Source organism: Microcebus murinus, chromosome 1 (genome assembly GCF_040939455.1).
Source record: "Microcebus murinus isolate Inina chromosome 1, M.murinus_Inina_mat1.0, whole genome shotgun sequence".
NCBI lineage: Eukaryota > Metazoa > Chordata > Mammalia > Primates > Cheirogaleidae > Microcebus > Microcebus murinus.
In genome coordinates this window covers 46,349,153-46,367,405 of record NC_134104.1, presented here as the reverse complement: position 1 = coordinate 46,367,405, position 18,253 = coordinate 46,349,153, and the positions used below count along the sequence as shown (strand labels likewise).

At 38.5% G+C, this 18,253-nt stretch overlaps 1 protein-coding gene across 1 annotated transcript in view; it reads left to right on the top strand.

Annotated features, from left to right (window-relative positions):
- The first annotated feature begins 868 nt into the window (after positions 1 to 868).
- Positions 869 to 18,253, top strand: part of ABI3BP (ABI family member 3 binding protein) — a 222,646-nt gene continuing 205,261 nt past the window's right edge. Inside the window, exon 1 of the mRNA XM_012779687.2 lies at positions 869 to 1,031. Coding sequence (XP_012635141.2) covers positions 953 to 1,031 — 79 coding nt within the window. The 5' untranslated portion in view covers positions 869 to 952. The remainder of the gene's footprint in view (positions 1,032 to 18,253) is intronic.

Here is an 18,253-nt window from a genome sequence, read left to right as displayed (position 1 = left end):
ATATTGATAACATATAGATGAAGTTTGTCCAAGGACATCTCACTAATAAGTGGCATCCTACTTTAAGCCCTGGCCAGTTCTATTCCAAAGCTCATCCAAATTATTAACCATTAGAATATACCAGCTTAGTCAGAACATTTAACCTGTCTGAGCCCCTCACTGGTTTTTCTCACTGGTAAAATGAGGATATTACCATATTTCCTGCACAACCACTGTGGAGATTAAAATGCAATAAAGTAGTTAAAGAACCCGGCCCAGAGCCACGGGTCAAATACTAATAGTGTTCTGTCTGTGTTTCTGCATCCACATCCATAGAATAGATGTATGTTTATTTCTGAATATGCATATATGTGCAAACACATATATACATATGTATCATACATAGCACATAACTCTGTAGCCAAGGACTTAAATGTTTCTCATAATATTAGAACTGCAATATGGCTCAAAGTGTATTTTTATGTTTGTTTCCTCCAATTTAAAAAAATTGGGTTTACTCCCATTGAAAAGAACTGGATAATTAAAAACAGTTTCCTTCCTAATAAGCTTTTATTTTATATTTTTATCATTTTGGTAGTTTTAAGTATGTCTTTTCTGGATTCCTTAAAGTAATTCATCAAATGTTTCAAACTTGCCTAAATGCTTTTTCTTTCATAAATATAGATTGGCCATAATTTCAATGTTTAAATCACAGAGGGAAGGGAAGAGACAGACAGTTACAACCTAGAGGAGGGAAATGTGATGATATGTTTTTGCTGTTGTGCTTTTTTTCCCCTTGGTGTGTGTGGGAAAGGGTGTGATGTCATCTTGTCTCCACCCCCTGTGAGTAAGCCCACAGCTCGGCTTAGTGCAGCGCCCGCCTCTGTCACCGGGAGACAGTCCACTTAAATGCAGCTCCAGGGCTGCGAGGCACCCACCAGGACCACTCCCCGGGCGAGGTGGCAAATGCAACATGCTCTCCAGCTTGGGGTGTCTACTTCTCTGTGGAAGTATTGCACTAGTCCTGGGAAATGCACAGAAATTGCCAAAAGGCAAGTAGCCCTGATGTTTTATGTTTTAAAAATAATTTTAAGATATACTCGTTTTTAAATGTTGCTATTAAATATGATCTGCTTTACCAGATGGGGGGGAATAGAGTTATTCTACAGAAAGTCAAAGTTCAGATGTGTGAAGGGGTCACTTAAACTTTTATTTCCCCTTCTCCGTTATTTGCTTTTCAATTGCAGTTCTGGATTGCAAAAATGACAACCAACTTCTTAGTAAGTTAAGCAGATGTTCACAGAAACTTGAATGGTATAGTTTCAAAGTATAGTTTTTGTATATTGAATCATATAAGTAGTTATTGTAGTCTGTTAAAAAGAGTTGTTTGGTGTTTTTATCACCCTCCCTGTACTAGCTTAAGGTTCAAAAGACACTAATTCTGAAGCCTTGAATTTTTGGTGTAAACCTCAAGCATACCTGTTAACCGTGAGGGAGTCTCTAGGCAGGTCACCCCAAGGTGCAGTCACGTGCTAATTCGTAGACACTTCCCTCCCGTGGAGTTTGGAAGAAAGTTTGATCTGCTGGACAAGACACTCCCCTTTTCCTGGCTAAATTGCTCTCATTTTAGTGTTGGTATTTTGTTTATAAATGTTATCAAAAGAAAATTAAAATTTCTAAATTTAGACCCTAAAAAAAAAAAACAAAACCCTTGAGCCTATTGGAACCCAAACAAGAGGCTCTTGCCCCTCTCATCCGCCTTTGAACATAAATGTTGCATGTATTTTTTTGTTCCTTTGCAGAGGCAATTTTCTAAGCCAACTCTAGGTCTGTGAAGGCTTTTTATGGTTGCAGACTGCTGTAGTCAGCAGGATTATGAAAAACAGGCTGGAATTTACCGTACAGTTATAATGGAAAATATTGGAGGTAGCGCTGAGCCACATGCTTGTCAAAAACCTGGCCTGCCTAGAGTTTGAAGGAAAGGTTGTTAGTGTCAGAATATCCAAAATATCATTCTTAGGTCCTCTCTCTGAATAGTTTGCTCTAGGATCATCTTGACCCAAGTAAAAACTGTTCTTTCTTCAGTGGGTAAAGTGAAACTTGAATCCAGAATGTGAAGGCTGATACATTTTGCTAGTTGATATTTCACACAATGTGAAAAGTAATAAAAAAGACTAAGTAAACTTTCTCAACTCTGATTGAATAATTATGCAAATAAAATAAAAACACCACTATTAGATTTCTTTTCTTCTACCAAGAATTTTGTTGTTTGATCACAGTCAATCTGAGATTTAAATAAATCATTTATGAGCCACAAACATTCAGAATTAATTGTTCCTTTTGATGAAATATTTAATTATGATACACCATTTGAGAAGATTCTGGGTTTTTTTTCCTCAGGATCAATGCATACAGATGGCTTTATTTTACTTTATATTCACTGTATAGAGATGATAGCCTTAATTTTGTTACTGCAAACTTCTGCAAATGCTAAGTGCTTTCATTATCGTGTTGCAATCACTGGATACGACTCTCTTGACATAATTTTCCTTTATTTGTAAAGGCAAAGAAAAAAAAAACTCACATAGTTGTCACAAAAACTTTTGTCTAGTACATTGCACATTAATCTGAAGTGTTTTCATCCAGGTTTCTTTTGTAAATTTTAAAAGCATTCATAGTTTTGGTTATTTGAAAATAAAACCCATTCAATTATAACTATAAAATAAATGGTAAACTCCTTTGGTTTTAATGCTATTTTTTGATTATGGAATCTACTGAGGAACTTTCTTTTTGCTAAGGTCACCTTTCTCAAACTGTGTTCCAGGCGTGGGTGCACTGTCCTACGATGGGTGCGGGTAGGGAGGGAAGGCAGCTGCTTCCTGTCAGTAACCTGGGGAGCCTTTGCTGCTTTGTCTTTTGGGGGGGAGTTACAAAAGATGTTAGCATTTTACAAGTGCTCAGTAAAAGAAACCTGTCCAACTTTTTTAACCCATTGTTTCTCCAATTCATTTCACAAAGTATCCTCTTTTTAGTAGAACAGCTCTAATACCTTACCAGGGGCTTGTGTGTCACATTTGAGGAAATGATGGGCTAAAAAAGAAAAAAAGGGATAAACGATTTTTTCTTTTCTTCTTCTTTCCTACTTTAGAGTTAGTTAAATACTATTTGTGATTTAAGAAGAGCTTGGAATTGTGGAGCAAGAAAGGACACTCATGATTACATAGTCTAATTTAGACCTTTGGATGTATGGACCAGTAAAAATGCATACATATTTTAGTATCAGAGTTCCATTATAGAGAACATAGTTGAATATTGCTATAAGAGGATGCTCAAAGTTGAGGGGATCCCCATTGTTCATAAAAGCAAGCCATTTTCACAGATACATAAAATAAATGAATTTAACTGCATGAATAAGTCTGTTGTCCTTATTTTCCTCATTTCACCACAGACTGATGAAAACTTTATCACAGACCAATATTTGGAAACCACTGAACTAGATAAACTATTTATTTTACAAATGAAGAAACCCAAGGGCAGGGAAGATTTAATAACTTTCCCATGTTAATGGCAGAGCCAGGACTAGATACTGAGCTTCTGATTCAAAATCCATGTTCTATCCTGCTTCCTGCCAGGGAGGCAGCCCAAGGACCTGCACCTTAGGACTCACGTTCTGCAGTGTACACGTGAACACCACCCTTCCCTCAAATAAAATAGCTTATGTAAAGTTCTTAAACATCATCTTAGTTTTTATATTTTCTCAAGAACATATCCACATTTTATATACATATGATATATATTATATATTTGATTATTTATAGGAAATCACTTGTATGTCATATGCCTATTTGCATACCTAGCCACATACCTTGTTATAAAAAATAAGTTATTAGAAAATTCTTTTAAAAGCTCGAAGTTAGACACTATTAATGGACCTGTTCTTCTTTCTACCACTTAATGACTGTATTTTTTAACAAGTTATTTACTTTCGTTAAACCTCAGTTTCCTCATCTGTAAAATGGGACTAATGATAACTGTCTTATAGTATTTTAGGATTAAATAAGAGATACAAAGCTTTCAGGAATGAGACTGACAAATAACAGGTATTCAATGAATGTTTATTGCATCATAGAAAATGGGATCAATATCTAAAAAAATATGCACACCAAATAATATATGGTCTTGTGTTCAAATGGAAAAATCTCTTGTAAGGTAGCAAATGAAGTGGCATGTTCTTGGCGGAAAGGTGGGGTACGGGAATGAAGTGTGGTTCTAGGTGACAGTGAAGGAAGATCTCTACTGCATTCTAGCCTGACCATTGTCTGCCCACATGACCAAACGATACTCTTTGGAAAACTGCATCTTTGCCTTAGGATCAGCTTTTCCATGGGGATTGGCAAGACCTCAGGGACCCTCCAGGTGAGATCCCATTAAACTTGTTTTTCAGGCGGAGAATTAGACCTTAACACACAGGCACTAGAGAAGAATCACCGCATTGTTTTATACCTTTGGAAGTGGAACTGCTACCTCTCAGAATATTTATTCTTGGCACCACATAAATCCCCTCCCCTTGCAAACAGGCTAAAATAAAAAACAAAGAGAACAGTAATGAAGGGAGCCAACACAATTTTCTATAGGGCCTTGACACGCCTCTGCGCTAAAACAACTGCATAATGAAGAGTATAATTAGCCTGAAGGCAAAAGGCGACTATTTCTAGTCAGGTCTGTCAGACCTCCTGACGCACATGTGAGGAAAACTGCAGAGGAATATCCGAGTGTAATTAGGTGGCCAAGGGGCACGAGGATCCTGGGCGAGACTCTGCACATGGCAGAGGGAGGAGGCAGCTGGCTCTTTGCCTTGGATCTTTACCTGACAGGGTAGAGATGTCTGACTCCAGGAACACAGAACACAAGGGCAGATGGTGATCATACAGAAACCATCATAGTAAGAACGATTGCCATTATTGCTATCACAGATAACATTATTTGAGTGTATACTAGATGTGATAATTTAGTCTTACATACTTTTTAATGTAGAAAAATCTAATTAAATTCTTGGAGCTCCCCTATCATCTCAGTCCATTTTGTGCTGCCATAACAAAATAGCTGAGACTGGGTAATTTATGAAGAGCAGACATTTATTTCTCACAGTTCTTGAGGCTGGGAAGTCCGAGATCAAGGTTCCAGCATCTGGTGTGAGGGCCGCCTTACTACCTGGTGGAAGGCAGAGGGCAAGAGACAGCCAAAGCCCTCTGTCAAGGCCCTTTTAATAAGGGCACCTACTCCCGTTCATGGGGGAAGAGCCCGTATGTCCTAACACCTTTTAAAGGCTCTACGTCATAATATCACATTGGCAACACCTGAAGTTTGGAGGGGCTACATTCAAACTGTAGCACTGTGAAGCAGGTATCTTATTATTCCCACTTTACAGAGCATAAACTTGGGCCTCAGAGTGTTTAAGTAATTTACTCCAAGCCATGTAGCCAGCAAGTGGCAAAAGACCATACCTTCAACTTTGACATGATATTAGTTCCCTGCTCGATGTAAAGATACATGAATTTGTTCAAGTCACAAATTATATTCCACATTTATGAGAGCGCTGATGCTGGGAGGAAAAACCTTGGCACTTGTCTGCAGGGAGCTGAACAGTTAACGGAGGAGATGGGTGGAAAGGAATAACGACAATAGAGTGAGGTCATCCTAAAATTTGGTTGAAGCATAAAGAATTTTGAGAACAACCAGAAGGATCCAATCCAGACTGGAGGTGTCAAGAATTACAAGAGAATAGGGCACCCAAGTAGAGGTCTGAAGTACAAACACACGTCAGGGCAAGGAGGAGGGTGGCTGAGAGGTGAGGGGCCTTCCCAACAAAGGTAGCTGCTGGGCCAGAGCCCAGCCACCTCCACGGCCAGAGCTCAGTGAGTATTGCCAAGACTGAGAAATCCACTCACGATGCAACTGTGCTTTGTCTCTATCTTCCCAGACTGCTCAAGATTGATTACTAAGAGGAAATAAAAAGTTGTCTTTGGAGAGGCAGACTCTTACATCTGCTCTGTCAGCTGTCCAGCCTCTCACCTGGGGGCTGGCTCTCACTCTCTTCGGAGCCCTCCCAACCTCACTGTGACAAGTGTGTGTCACTCCAACAACTCCGTCCATTTCTCCAAAAGGGAGGATCTCTTTCTTCTATGGGCAGGGAAGTTGGGAGGATAATAGTGGGGAGTGCAAAGCCCAGTGAGTGGGGTTCTGCTTACGAGTAATATATATTGATGTGATGCTGGGATAGTATTAAAGAGTATATTAGAAAAAGTGATTCTGGTGCTAAAGAAAGAGTTTGAAAACCACAGAGAATTAGTTTAGAATCTTTTATAGCTCTAAATTTTCTTGGCAGTTTTATTGATGTGTTTTCTACTCATTATTAAGGATTAAGAATTATTAATTCTTAATAATTCTTAAAAATATAGCAACCATATTGCTATATGTCAGGTATGATGTTTAATGCTAAGTGCTTATATACATTATTTCATTTTATCCTCACATTTGTGAAATATTTTCTCCATTTCACAAATGAGAAACTAAGCTTAAAGAGCATGTTAGTTATCTATTGCTGCATAACAAATTCCATAATAATCTTTGATCATTAATTTTTAATAGTCAATAAACATATTAAATACTGATTATTAAGTATCTACTAGGTAAAATTGAATGAGATACAGCTCTGCTATAAAAGAACATTACATTAGGAATGTAAAATGTGATCAAGTATAATTTGTTTTGATGATAAATTTAGAATCCAAAGTTTACAAATATAGTTTCTCTGTGTTAATTATAGATTCACTAGTTTAGTTTTATAGAGTACTATGTTGGGCTATGAGATGCTAAACACTAAAGGATTTTAGTCTCTCTTCAAGTTAATGGGGCAGAGAGGAACACTTGAGAATAGAATTCATCAATACTGTATTATAGGAAAAGACACTTAAAATGTTTTTATAGGTTAATGTGCGTTAACAAAAGGTTTGTCTAAGACAAAAGTGAGGTGTGTAATGAAGGGAGGACTATTCAGGAGATGTGACCAACCGACCAATTAGAAAAATTTCGTTTTGCCTGTTCCCTGATTGCCATTTTTAAAAGTGGGTATAAAAGAGAGAGAATATTGAAAGTAAATAGGTGAATTAATAAAAGTGCTATCTCAGAATAAACAAAATTAAAAAATAGGATAATCTAATGTGAGAGACTACTAGAATAGTAAAATAAAAACATATTTGTTAATATGACCAAAAAAGGGTAAAAATATAGTATCAGCTAAAAAGGAATATGCTAAACAGAAAATAGAAAAACAATGGTTTATATACATTTATTCTATCAAAACAATATTTTAAAATATAACCATATTATTATCAGGCATGGTATTGATGATAAACATTTATAAACATGTGATATATATATGTATGTATGTATATGTATATATAAAATCATCTCCATTTCACAAATGAGGAACTAACCTTAAAGAGTATGTTAGTTATTTGTTGCTGCATTAAAAATTTCCACAAAATTAATCAATTTAAAATAACACACATTTGTTATTTCATAGTTGCTGTAGGTTAGGAGTCTGAGCCTGGCTTAGCTGGCCAGGCTCTCCTCTCCTTCAAGATCTCTTATAAGGCTGCAATGAAGGTATTGGCCAGAGTGGGGATCTCATCTGAAGGTTTGAATGGGGAAGGGCTCACTTCCAAGCTCACGTGGTTATTGGTAGAATTCAATACCTTGAGGATTGCTGGTCAAAGGGCCTCATTTCCTCACTGGCTAATAGGAGGCCATTAGCCAGAGGAATAACAGAGGTCTCTTCAGTTCTTTGACACATGGGTCTTTTTTTTTTTTTTTTTGGATTTTTTTTTTATTTCGGCATATTATGGGAGTACAGATTTAAAGGTTTCAATAAATGCCCATTTCCCCCCCTCCCCCCAAAAGTCTGAGTCTCCATCATGACCATCCCCCAGATGGTGCACATCTCACTCATTATGTATGTATATACCCGCCCCCCTCCCCCCTCCTACCTGCCCAATACCCTATTACTGTAGTACCTATGTGTCCACTTAGGTGCTACTCAGTGAATACCAGTTTGCTGGAGAATATATCTGGTGCTTGTTTTTCCATTCTTGGGATACTTCACTTAGTAGTATGGGTTCCAGCTCTAACCAGGAAAATATAAGAACACATGGATCTTTTTTAATGGCTACTTGCTTCATCAAAGTGTATAAGCCCGGAAGAGTCTGCAGACACAATGGAAATCACAATCTTGTGTAGCCTAATCCTAGAAGTGCCAACCTATCACTTTTGCCATATTCTATTAGTTAGAAGCAACTCACAGGTTTACCATACAAGTTGATTACATACCTTAAGATATCTCAGAGTCTATCCACCACAAAATGCTCAATGGCTGCTTAAAGTCACACAGCTAGTAAGTGCTAGTGGAACTATAAACACAGGAAATCTAACTCCAGAGAATATACTTGTTTGAGCATTAACACCCCATCAACTTCCCACAGAATTCAGCTTTTTGTGGCAGATGCTTGTAGACAAACTGATAATTTGCCTTCCTCTATGATTGAAGTTAATTCTAAGAAATCCCTGAGAATTGAGATAAGTATCTTAAGAGTTCCAAAGTAAATATTCAGCAGCCAATGCAGGCCTTTTTTCCATATGCAAGAGCCCAGTCACGGTCTAGATTCCTTTGCTAATTTTCTCTGTGGTCCATGAAGCGTGTTGATCCCATGTAGAGGGAGACACAAAACAAATCCCTCCCAAATAGAAAAACTTCTTTCATTAATGCCACCATCTCTCAAAGGAAAAAAGAAAACATGAGAAAAACAATGAACAAATATGAAGCTGTTGACACTTAGGAATTTGACAATATAGTCCCCTAAAAAATATGCTTCTAAACATCAGTAGAGTAAATGGAGGAGTTACTATAAGGCCTAATTAAATTTGTATTTGGAGAAAGAAAGTATACTTTTAGAGTGGATGTGATGGAGGCAACTAGTAAAACCAAAGGAGCTTCTCTCAGATCCTGTTTAGTGTTAATAAAACAATTCTTCCATATGCTCCCAGGACAAAAAATAAAATTAGGATACACATATTGGGCAGGTGGGAGGGGGGAGGGGGCGGGTATATACATACATAATGAGTGAGATGTGCACTATCTGGGGGATGGTCATGATGGAGACTCAGACTTGTGGGGGGAGAGGGGGAAATGGGCATTTATTGAAACCTTAAAATCTGTACCCCCATAATATGGTGAAATAAAAAAATAAAATAAAAAAATAAAATTAGGATACACAAAGAAAATATTCTAAACATGACACCCAGAACATTATAGAATGTTCTATGCTAGAATACCCTTCAGGTCTTTTCTCTAGCCTTTTCTCTTGGGATGGTCCCCAAGGCACAGGAGGCACATGGTAGGAAAGGTTGGCTTCGAGGTCTCAGGCTACCCTGGAAAAGTTCTGTGGACAGCGAGAGACTGAACCAGGATTAACTCCACTGCTCATAAGGTTAGTTTGGGTTTTCCACCCAGAACCTTCTGCAGCAAAATTGTTATAGAGTGTGGTAGGCTCCCCTCACCTAGCAAAGCCCTGACTTAAATTCTCTGTGATCTAGATGGAAATTTAGGAGCTTTCCAGCTGGTCAGAGGTTTGGGAGCCTCTCAGTGCACAAGCTATGAAGTCAGCTAATATTCCTTCCTATGGAATTCTGAAAAAGAAGGTGAACAGTGTGATATTTTCATGGAAAGGTTGCTACTGTTCTCCAGTCAAGAATTATACATTGAATGCCCGTTTGTTAGAAAACCAGATGAAATCTGGTCAGATTAGAAATTAATTTTAGAGACAATTGAGTCCCAATTAAAATCTCACCCATGATATAACAATTCCATATTTTCTTCTTTTAATGTTTACATATGAGTTTACTATAACATTTATCCCAATAGTGTTCATTCTTGCTGCATATGAGAATAACTGCAAGCTTAAAAAATATTAACAATATTCTGCCTCCCCACTCAATTATGATTTAAATTGATCTAGGGGCCAGGTACAGTGTGGCTCAAGCCTATAATCTTACCACTTGGGGAGGCCAAGGTGGGAGGGTCACTTGGGTCCAGGAGTTCAAGACCTGCCTGAGCAACAGCGAGACCCCATTGCTACAAAAAATAAAATATGTAGCTGGGTGTGGTGGTACGCTTGTGTAGTTCCAGCTACTCCAGTGACTGAGAAGATCACTTGAGCTATGAGCTTGTGGTTGTAGTGAGCTATGATGATGCCACTGTACTCTAGCCAGGCAACAGAGCAAAACCCTGTCTCAATGATAAATAAGTCTAGGGTAAGATAGTTTAAAAAATTCCTCAGGTGATTCCCATATGGCCAGGGTTGAGAACTGACCTACAACTTTTGAACATTTATATGTGTAAGTGTTGGATAAATCTTTCTGGATGAGTATAGAGTGAAATTTAAAAGTTGCAAATAAATTATTTTGATATCTAAATTTTAATATGTATCAATTTAAAAGCAATTTTTATTTATTTTTTCTGCTTTGTTCCAGGATTTTAAAACAATATCTAAAAAACTTTCCAGGCTACATTCTGAAATTACATAAAAAGAAAATGCTTAAGATTGACATGAACATTTGTTTTTAGTGTTAGAACATAAGTGCTACCCTCTGCCTTTATAAAATATCAGAAGCTAGATCTGAACAGAAGTTATGACTGTGTTTTTCAAGACTGGACTTACATTTATACATTTTCTCATTCAATTAATATTTTTTAAGATTATCATATTAGAATTACAAAGAGGAGTAAGACATTTCTTACCTTCAAGGAGTTTGAAATCAGTTCTATTTAAAAATATTTGGCCACACAAAAGTAATTTTCTTTTATATGAGACCATTGGTGTCTTGATTCTTTTTTTCTTTTTTCTTTTCTTTTTTTTTTGAGACAGAGTCTCCCATTGTTGCCTGAGCTAGAGTGCCGTGGCATCAGCCTAGCTCACAGCAACCTCAAACTCCTGGGCTCAAGCGATCCTTCTGCCTCAGCCTCCCGAATAGCTGGGACTACAGGCATGTGCCACCATGCCTGGCTAATTTTTTCTATATATGTTTAGCTGGCCAATTAACTTCTATTTTTAGTAGAGACGGGGTCTCACTCTTGCTCAGGGTGATTTCAAACTCCTGACCTTGAGTGATCCTCCCGCCTCATCCTCCCAGAGTGCTAGGATTACAGGCAGGAGCCACCACGCCTGGCCTGGTGTCTTAATTTTTTTATCCTCATTTAACAACCAACATTTTCAGGAGTTGAGCTATCCCACTGTGTTGCCATGTACTGGCTTTAGGTAACATACATAAAGAAGAATAAAATGAATTCATATAATTCATTTAATATGTTAAGAAAAACAAAGCACTTCATGATCCCAGTCAGTGCGAAATGCAGGAGTTAAGCAAATGTGTAATAAATTTTTCTACTCAGAAAGCCCAGGTAACATAAATTCTGGAAACTTTGGAAACGTTTTCTTCAATTGTGCACATTACCATTTACATTCCAGCTCATCTTTGTGTTTTATGTTAAGAATAATTTTTCAGCATATAGCATGTCTTATAATCTGAAACATCTTTGAAATGTGTTTCACTATGTCTTCAATAAAATGAGGGTTCTCTCCTCTCTGAATGGTGAACAAACTCTTGGTAGGATGTTGAGCAGGGCTGCTTTGCTTAAGACATGATGCCAAGGTGGTTTCTGGTTTCCTTTCTCCTTAAATCTAGTCCTTCGATTTTTCCATTCTGTTAGCAGATAAGAAAACATTCTGGTTTTCCAAGGGTCCTGGTGAGAGGCCACTGTGCACACGTGTGTGGGGGTGTGCAGGATCTAACGGCCTTCCTTCTCTGAGAGCAGCGGATTCTGTCATTAAGGAGGGGTTGGTGTGGCTGCCAAAGTCATGCTGGCAGAGAGCTCTGGAATTCAGTCCTGTTCCAGATACGCCGGCAGGGGGTGGAGGGCAGTTTCCTTCTCCTTTCACTTTCCCAGGGGGAGTTAAGGCATCTCCAGCCAGTTACTTTGCAATAAGGCATCCTGTGACCTGGAGAACTGCCCTCCCTTCATCTCCTGGCCCATCCTCTTCAAATGCTCCTAATGATCCTGCTGTCATGGGATTCTTCCCCAACTGCTCATATTTTTACTAGAATTAAAAGGAAAATGATGCTGGGCATGCTCTCCCATTGAGGTTTCCCCTAATCTGTAGTTTCATTATAAACTGGAAAGATAAATACTGAGAATGAGCAGTATATGCTGGTGGGTGAAGTGCAGCAGTGCATGTGAGCCCGGGCAAGCTTCTTAACCTTTCTGAACCTCAGATTTCTTCTTTTGAAAAATGGGGATAAAAAGAATATCAGTCCTCTGTTTAGCTTCCACTAATAATATCAGGGTGACTTTAATGGAGTTTTGGATTGTAACTTTCCTAACCTAAGTCAAAGGAGATGTGAAGACCAGGCATGCTTCTGAAAACTCTTTACCTGCCGTGGCAGCGAGAGGGAGACCTCCTCCACACTCCGTTGTCCCGCACACTTCTCCAAAAGATGCTAAGTGCAAAAAATACTCTCTTGCTGGGTGTCAAAGTGTAGTGTGTCTGGGCCTGCGGTGTGGCAGCCGCACAGTGAAACCGGATCTCAGGAGAGACGCCGAGGTGCTGTGGATATTTTAAACACGACGGTTGCCATCAGCATCCCTTGTCCAACTCTCCCTGCAGGGGTTTGGAAGGTCCTGCTCAGAGCAGATTTATCTTTTACTGTCAAATATTTTCCTCCCCCCCACCTCTCCTTGGGATGCAGTTCTGTGTGACTTGTTTTTTTCCGGAGTCTCTCTGGTCACCTCTCAAGTACTGGGTTGGTTGGGTCAGATGACTGATCATTCACCTAATGGTGAATGATCATTCACCTTTTTCTGCCCTCCTCCTCCCACTTCTCCTCTTCCCCCTTCTCTCAACACCCATAAGAGTCCTCAGAGCATTCTGCTGGCTCCTACCCTCACCACTCCTGCTGTCCACTTTGGCCCACGGTCTCACCCCACAGCTGACATTTCATCTGTTTGGCTACAGAAGGAATCATCCCTTTGGAAGACAATGCACACTTTATGTTTTTCTCAAGGCAGGAGTGTCATTTCTATGTTATGCTAAGCGTTCTACTTGGTTGGAAAATATCATGATTTTTTGTTTATTTATCTTGGTATCAGTAAGCTTGCAAAAAGCACACATTTACAAATCATCCGATAAGCTCCATGTGTATCAGATTGGACAAACCATAACTATACCCCCCGCCCCCCGCAGCTCATTCTTAAATGGCTTTGAATATAGACAGCATCAGTCACTATGTTGCTTGCAGATGGCAACAACATATGCATGGTCAAAGCCACATAGTATAGTGTTATTTTGTAAGGTTGGTTTTCTATTTGTTCCTGGATGGTTGATTCATTGTAGTTGTTGGAGTTTGTTTTGAAGAACTTGCAGAGAATTTTACTGTTTTCCTGTAACTCGTTGAGTCGGATCTTAAGTTCATATCCCATTTCTTTTTATTTGACTTGTAGCTGACATTTCCATGAAAACTGGTTTCTGTGTAAAGTGTCCCCAGGAAATGTGATCCTTTAGTTGGCAACTATAGATTGCAGTCGCAGGCATTTAATGCCCTTTTAACATACCAGCCTCTCTCTTTGATCTCCAGTTCTCTGGTTTACCATTTTCTTTGGTCTACTCAACAGATGACTTGCCAAATTTTCCTCTCTGTTTACAGCCCTGCTCTTTCCTGCTGCCATGTCTTTTCAAGTTCTAATTCTTGTGCTTGGAAACCCCCCACCATCTCTGCCATAGTAACTTTATATATTCTATTGACTTTTAGACTTTTTAACTATATCCCATATTAATAATGAATAGTGGAAAAATGTATACATAAGTTAGCTTTCCAGATCCCAGGTGTGTGCCTTCTTGAATAGATGTGTGTCATACTGCACTGTTTTGTTGATTCCCCTTGTGAAATAAATAAAAACCAAAGAAGAAATACACAGAAGTCCTAGAAACTAAAATTTGGCGTGATGCACCACTGATTTTTTTAATTGATGAACATATTGGTAGTACTGTGGTTTGTGGTTTTGATCCAAAGCAAGTAATTTTTTTATTATCCTGTTTTGTGAACAACCCACATTTTAAATATCGATGTTACAACTAAAGCACCAGTTGTAATATCGATATTTAAAATTTGAATTTTAGTTTCTAGGACTTTCATGCATTTCTTCTTTGGTTTTTATTTATTTCACAAGGGGAATCAACAATACAATGCAGTATGGCACACATGTATTCAAGAAGGCACACACCTGGGGTCTGGAAAGCTAATTTATGTATACATTTTCCCACTATTCATTATTAATATGGGTTATAGTTAAAAAGCCTAAAAGTGTATAGAATATATAAAGTTACTATGATTCAATACAATTGAATCACTTAGAGAATTAACAATACTTCATACTGTAGGTTAGTCAAAATTCCTTCTCCACATACTCTTGACAAGAAATCCCATTTTCACAAATTTTCACCAATGTGTCAGTGCCTTTCAAATCCTTTCAGGTGCCTTTCTCAGCTGTTTACAAGGAACATGCATTTAGTCCTATAAGCCCCTAAATTTGTCAGCTGAATTGCATTATATAACTCTTGTTCTTAATCATCCATTCAGTCCAAGCATCTGTTTTCACTCATGTCAGAAAATTAAGACAACAAGTATTTACTGTGGTGTTTTCCAAAGTCGTCATAACCCATAGCTCAAATGTCATCTGTAAGGTTTTTGTGGTATCCCAGAAACATCCATTTCAAACATTCCTTTATATAGTTGGAGGTTGATAGGCCACAAAGGGACCACAGATGTTAACACTAAGTAAACTTCCTGTGAATTATTAAATAATTTAAAAGACATTAAACCATAAGCATTAGCTGAGTAAATAAATAAAAACCAAAGTATAAAAGTAAGGGATATCTTTTAGGGATATCTCTTTCCAGGGACTTTCCTATTTTGTGAGAGTGATTATTTTTTCTTTTTTTCCTTTTAGAAAAATGGGGAGTCACATTTACCTCTGTTTATCTGCTCTGAATCTAAAATCTCTCTCCCACCTGCTCTTCCTCCTTTATGGTATTTGCATCCTACATCCACGATTCCTGGTTGTGGAAGACAATTTGATGGGAATGACAAATGAAATCTTATAACTTTTGTTTTTATTGAAACATAGCTGTTTAACCAATGTGGAGACAATGAATCTCACACTATGCTGAAGAGCAAGGAATCACTGAGTGCCATGGGCCTCCAGCTTGAGCAAGCATCAGGATCTCCTGGGGGGCTTGTTAAAACTCAGAACAGTAGGCTCCACCTCCCCAGAGTTTCTGATTCAGTAGATCTGAGGTGGGTGGTTCAGAGAATTTGCATTTCTTCAAGTTCCTATTGACTTTTTCACCATAGCCCATGTTAAGAATGAATAGTGCATCTGGTGCTGGGACCACACCTGGAAAACCAGAGACTTAGTGAATCTGTTAAGTACACAGAGTCCTGCCTCCCCCACCCTCACTACACTCACCCCCGATTCTGATTTAGTTGTCCTTGTAGCCCGCATATTAAACAACTATCACTGATGATTCTGATGAGACACTCTGTACTGGGAAATAATACTGATGTTTTTATATAGTCAATATTAAGCACTGGGGTACTACTTTGAAGAAAGTGGTTAATATGAACTTAGCTAATTTACTATAGTTCTATAATTTTGGAGAATCTGTGCTTTCTGTTATTTAATATGTGTTACGTGTCTATAGGAGAAAGTTTAGCTGGAGATAGTGAGACGCCCTAGTTCTTGTGATGAACTTGCTGGCTGCCTTTTATACTTAGAAACTATCTTTTAGTTTAGCTAAAAGAGCTAGCTGGAGCTAGCTGGAGCCCCGGGCAGCATTCATTTAACATAACCTTGTTTGGTGGTGAGTAATGTTTAAAACTGAAGCTGAAAGGTTTTGGTGACGTTATGAGCTATTAGTGGGAGTCAGTCTACTTGTGTATATATGTTAAGGTTAATACTTAATATTAGCTGGTGGCATGTGTTGTGCAACCCAAACTCAAGAAAACCCACTATAAAGTATGAACAGTTTATTTAACCAGGTCAACAAAGAAAAATACAATTGTGACACTAAAGATGAATTCGGTACTTCACGTAGATGTTTTCTGTCATTCTCACTTACATAGACTCAGCCAGCCCTTCAGCTAACATTGGACATCAGCCTATTGTTGAGCATTAGCTATGACATTTGTACTTGGCAGCCAGCTAAAAACACTGTGTGTGTAGCTTGCAGGTTAGAGTTTCTTTTCATAGCTCAGGAGATCCATAAAACCCTTGAAGTTGTATGTAAAGTAGTCCACTTGTGGGTCTGTGCATTTTTAAGGAGTGTTGGTCTTTAGATATTGAGCTTCTTAAAGAAGTCTAAGAGCCAAGCCAATAAAAGTTAAATGCACATATAGTAGTAACATTCATCAGGTGTTGGGCAGATGGGAGGGGGTAGGAGGGGATGAGTATATACACACTTAATGTGTGTACTGTGCACCATCTGGGGGATGGACACACTTGTAGCTCTGACTTGGGCAGGGCAAAGGCAATATATGTAACCTAAACATTTGTACCCACATAATATGCTGAAATTAAAAAAAAACAAACCTTAAACTTCATAACTAAGATGCAAACACATGGTTCATTTTATGTAATTGATTTTGATATGTTGCAAAAATTTTAAGTGTGGAAGTCTAGTATGCAAGTTGACCCTCAATTATTGTCACCACCTTTTATTCATGTCCTTGTATAGTCCCCTTGCACACTGAATCAAGGCTGGCCTGCGTACCCATAAGTATACAGAAGAAGTGAAGTAAAGATGTGTCACTTCTGAGGCTAACTCATAAAGGACATTGCAGTTTATGTCTTGCTCATTCTCTTGGATCACCCAGTCTGAAGAAAGTCAGCTGCCATGTCATGAGATGCCCGAGCAGTGCTGTGGAGAGGTCCACGTGGTGAGGGACTGAGACTTCCTGCCTATGCGGCACAAACTTGCCACTCATAGGAGTGAACTATCTCGGAGTCACATCCTTCAAGCCCAGTCAAGCCTTCAGATGACTGCAACCCCGGCCAATATCTTAACAGCAGTCTTATGACGGATTCTGAGCCAGAACTGCCAACCCCAGCTGCTCCCAAGTAACTGATCCATGAACTGTGTGTGAAATGAATTCTTATTGTTAGTTAGGCCACTAAGCTTTGGGTTAATTTATTATATAGCAATAGATAACTAATACAGGGAGTGTATTTACTGCCTTTTTTTTTAAATCTTAAAGGACTATTTAAGTAGAGTAAAAACAGAATGAAAACTACAAACAATCTTATTTATTGGCGTATGGCTTTGGAAATGTAGTTTTGCCTATGGGCAAAAGATAGGTTGAAATAAATTCTGGAGGAATATTTTTGGATCGATTATTTTTTTCCAGGACCACAAAAAACTGGGCACAAATGCTAATTAAGAGTGATGGGAAAAACACATGGAAAAATATCCCTTTAATGAAAACTCATAGAAAATGTCTGATAGCTTGGAGCAGCTTAAGGACCACGTCCTTGTCCTTCATTCCAGAGACATCTCAGGACTGGCCTTAAGCCCAGGGTTTGTGGCTCTATATTGGTCCTGCTATCATTTGGGAGAGTTGGCCTGTGCCCAAGATAGCTTACAGAAATCCAGATCCCAAATCCACCCGGTAGCTGACCTACATCCCTGTATTCCCTTGAGGAACAAGTGGGCCTCCTGAAACAAACTTGGATCGGGCCAGGCTCTCATCTCTTTGGCCTTAGCTTTGACCCCATGATGAAGTCTGTGCCATGGCATTATAGCGTAATTATATCTCCAAGGTAGGCATTGTGAAATTTCTTACTTCTTATAAAAAAATCACTTTCTTAGCACCTAACATTGTAATACGAAGAATAAGGATATAAAGAAGAAAAACATTTCTTGTCCCAGTGGAGTTTATATTTCAGCAAAACCATAGACAAACTAAACAGGATAATGCAATGCTATACTACAAGGCTATAACTGAAGAATGAATAAAGCTGAATTGAGAATACAGAAAAGGATTTGTTTTGCTTGGGAGAGTTTGGAAGGCTTTGAACAGGGCCTTTTATGACATTCTACAAATTTTT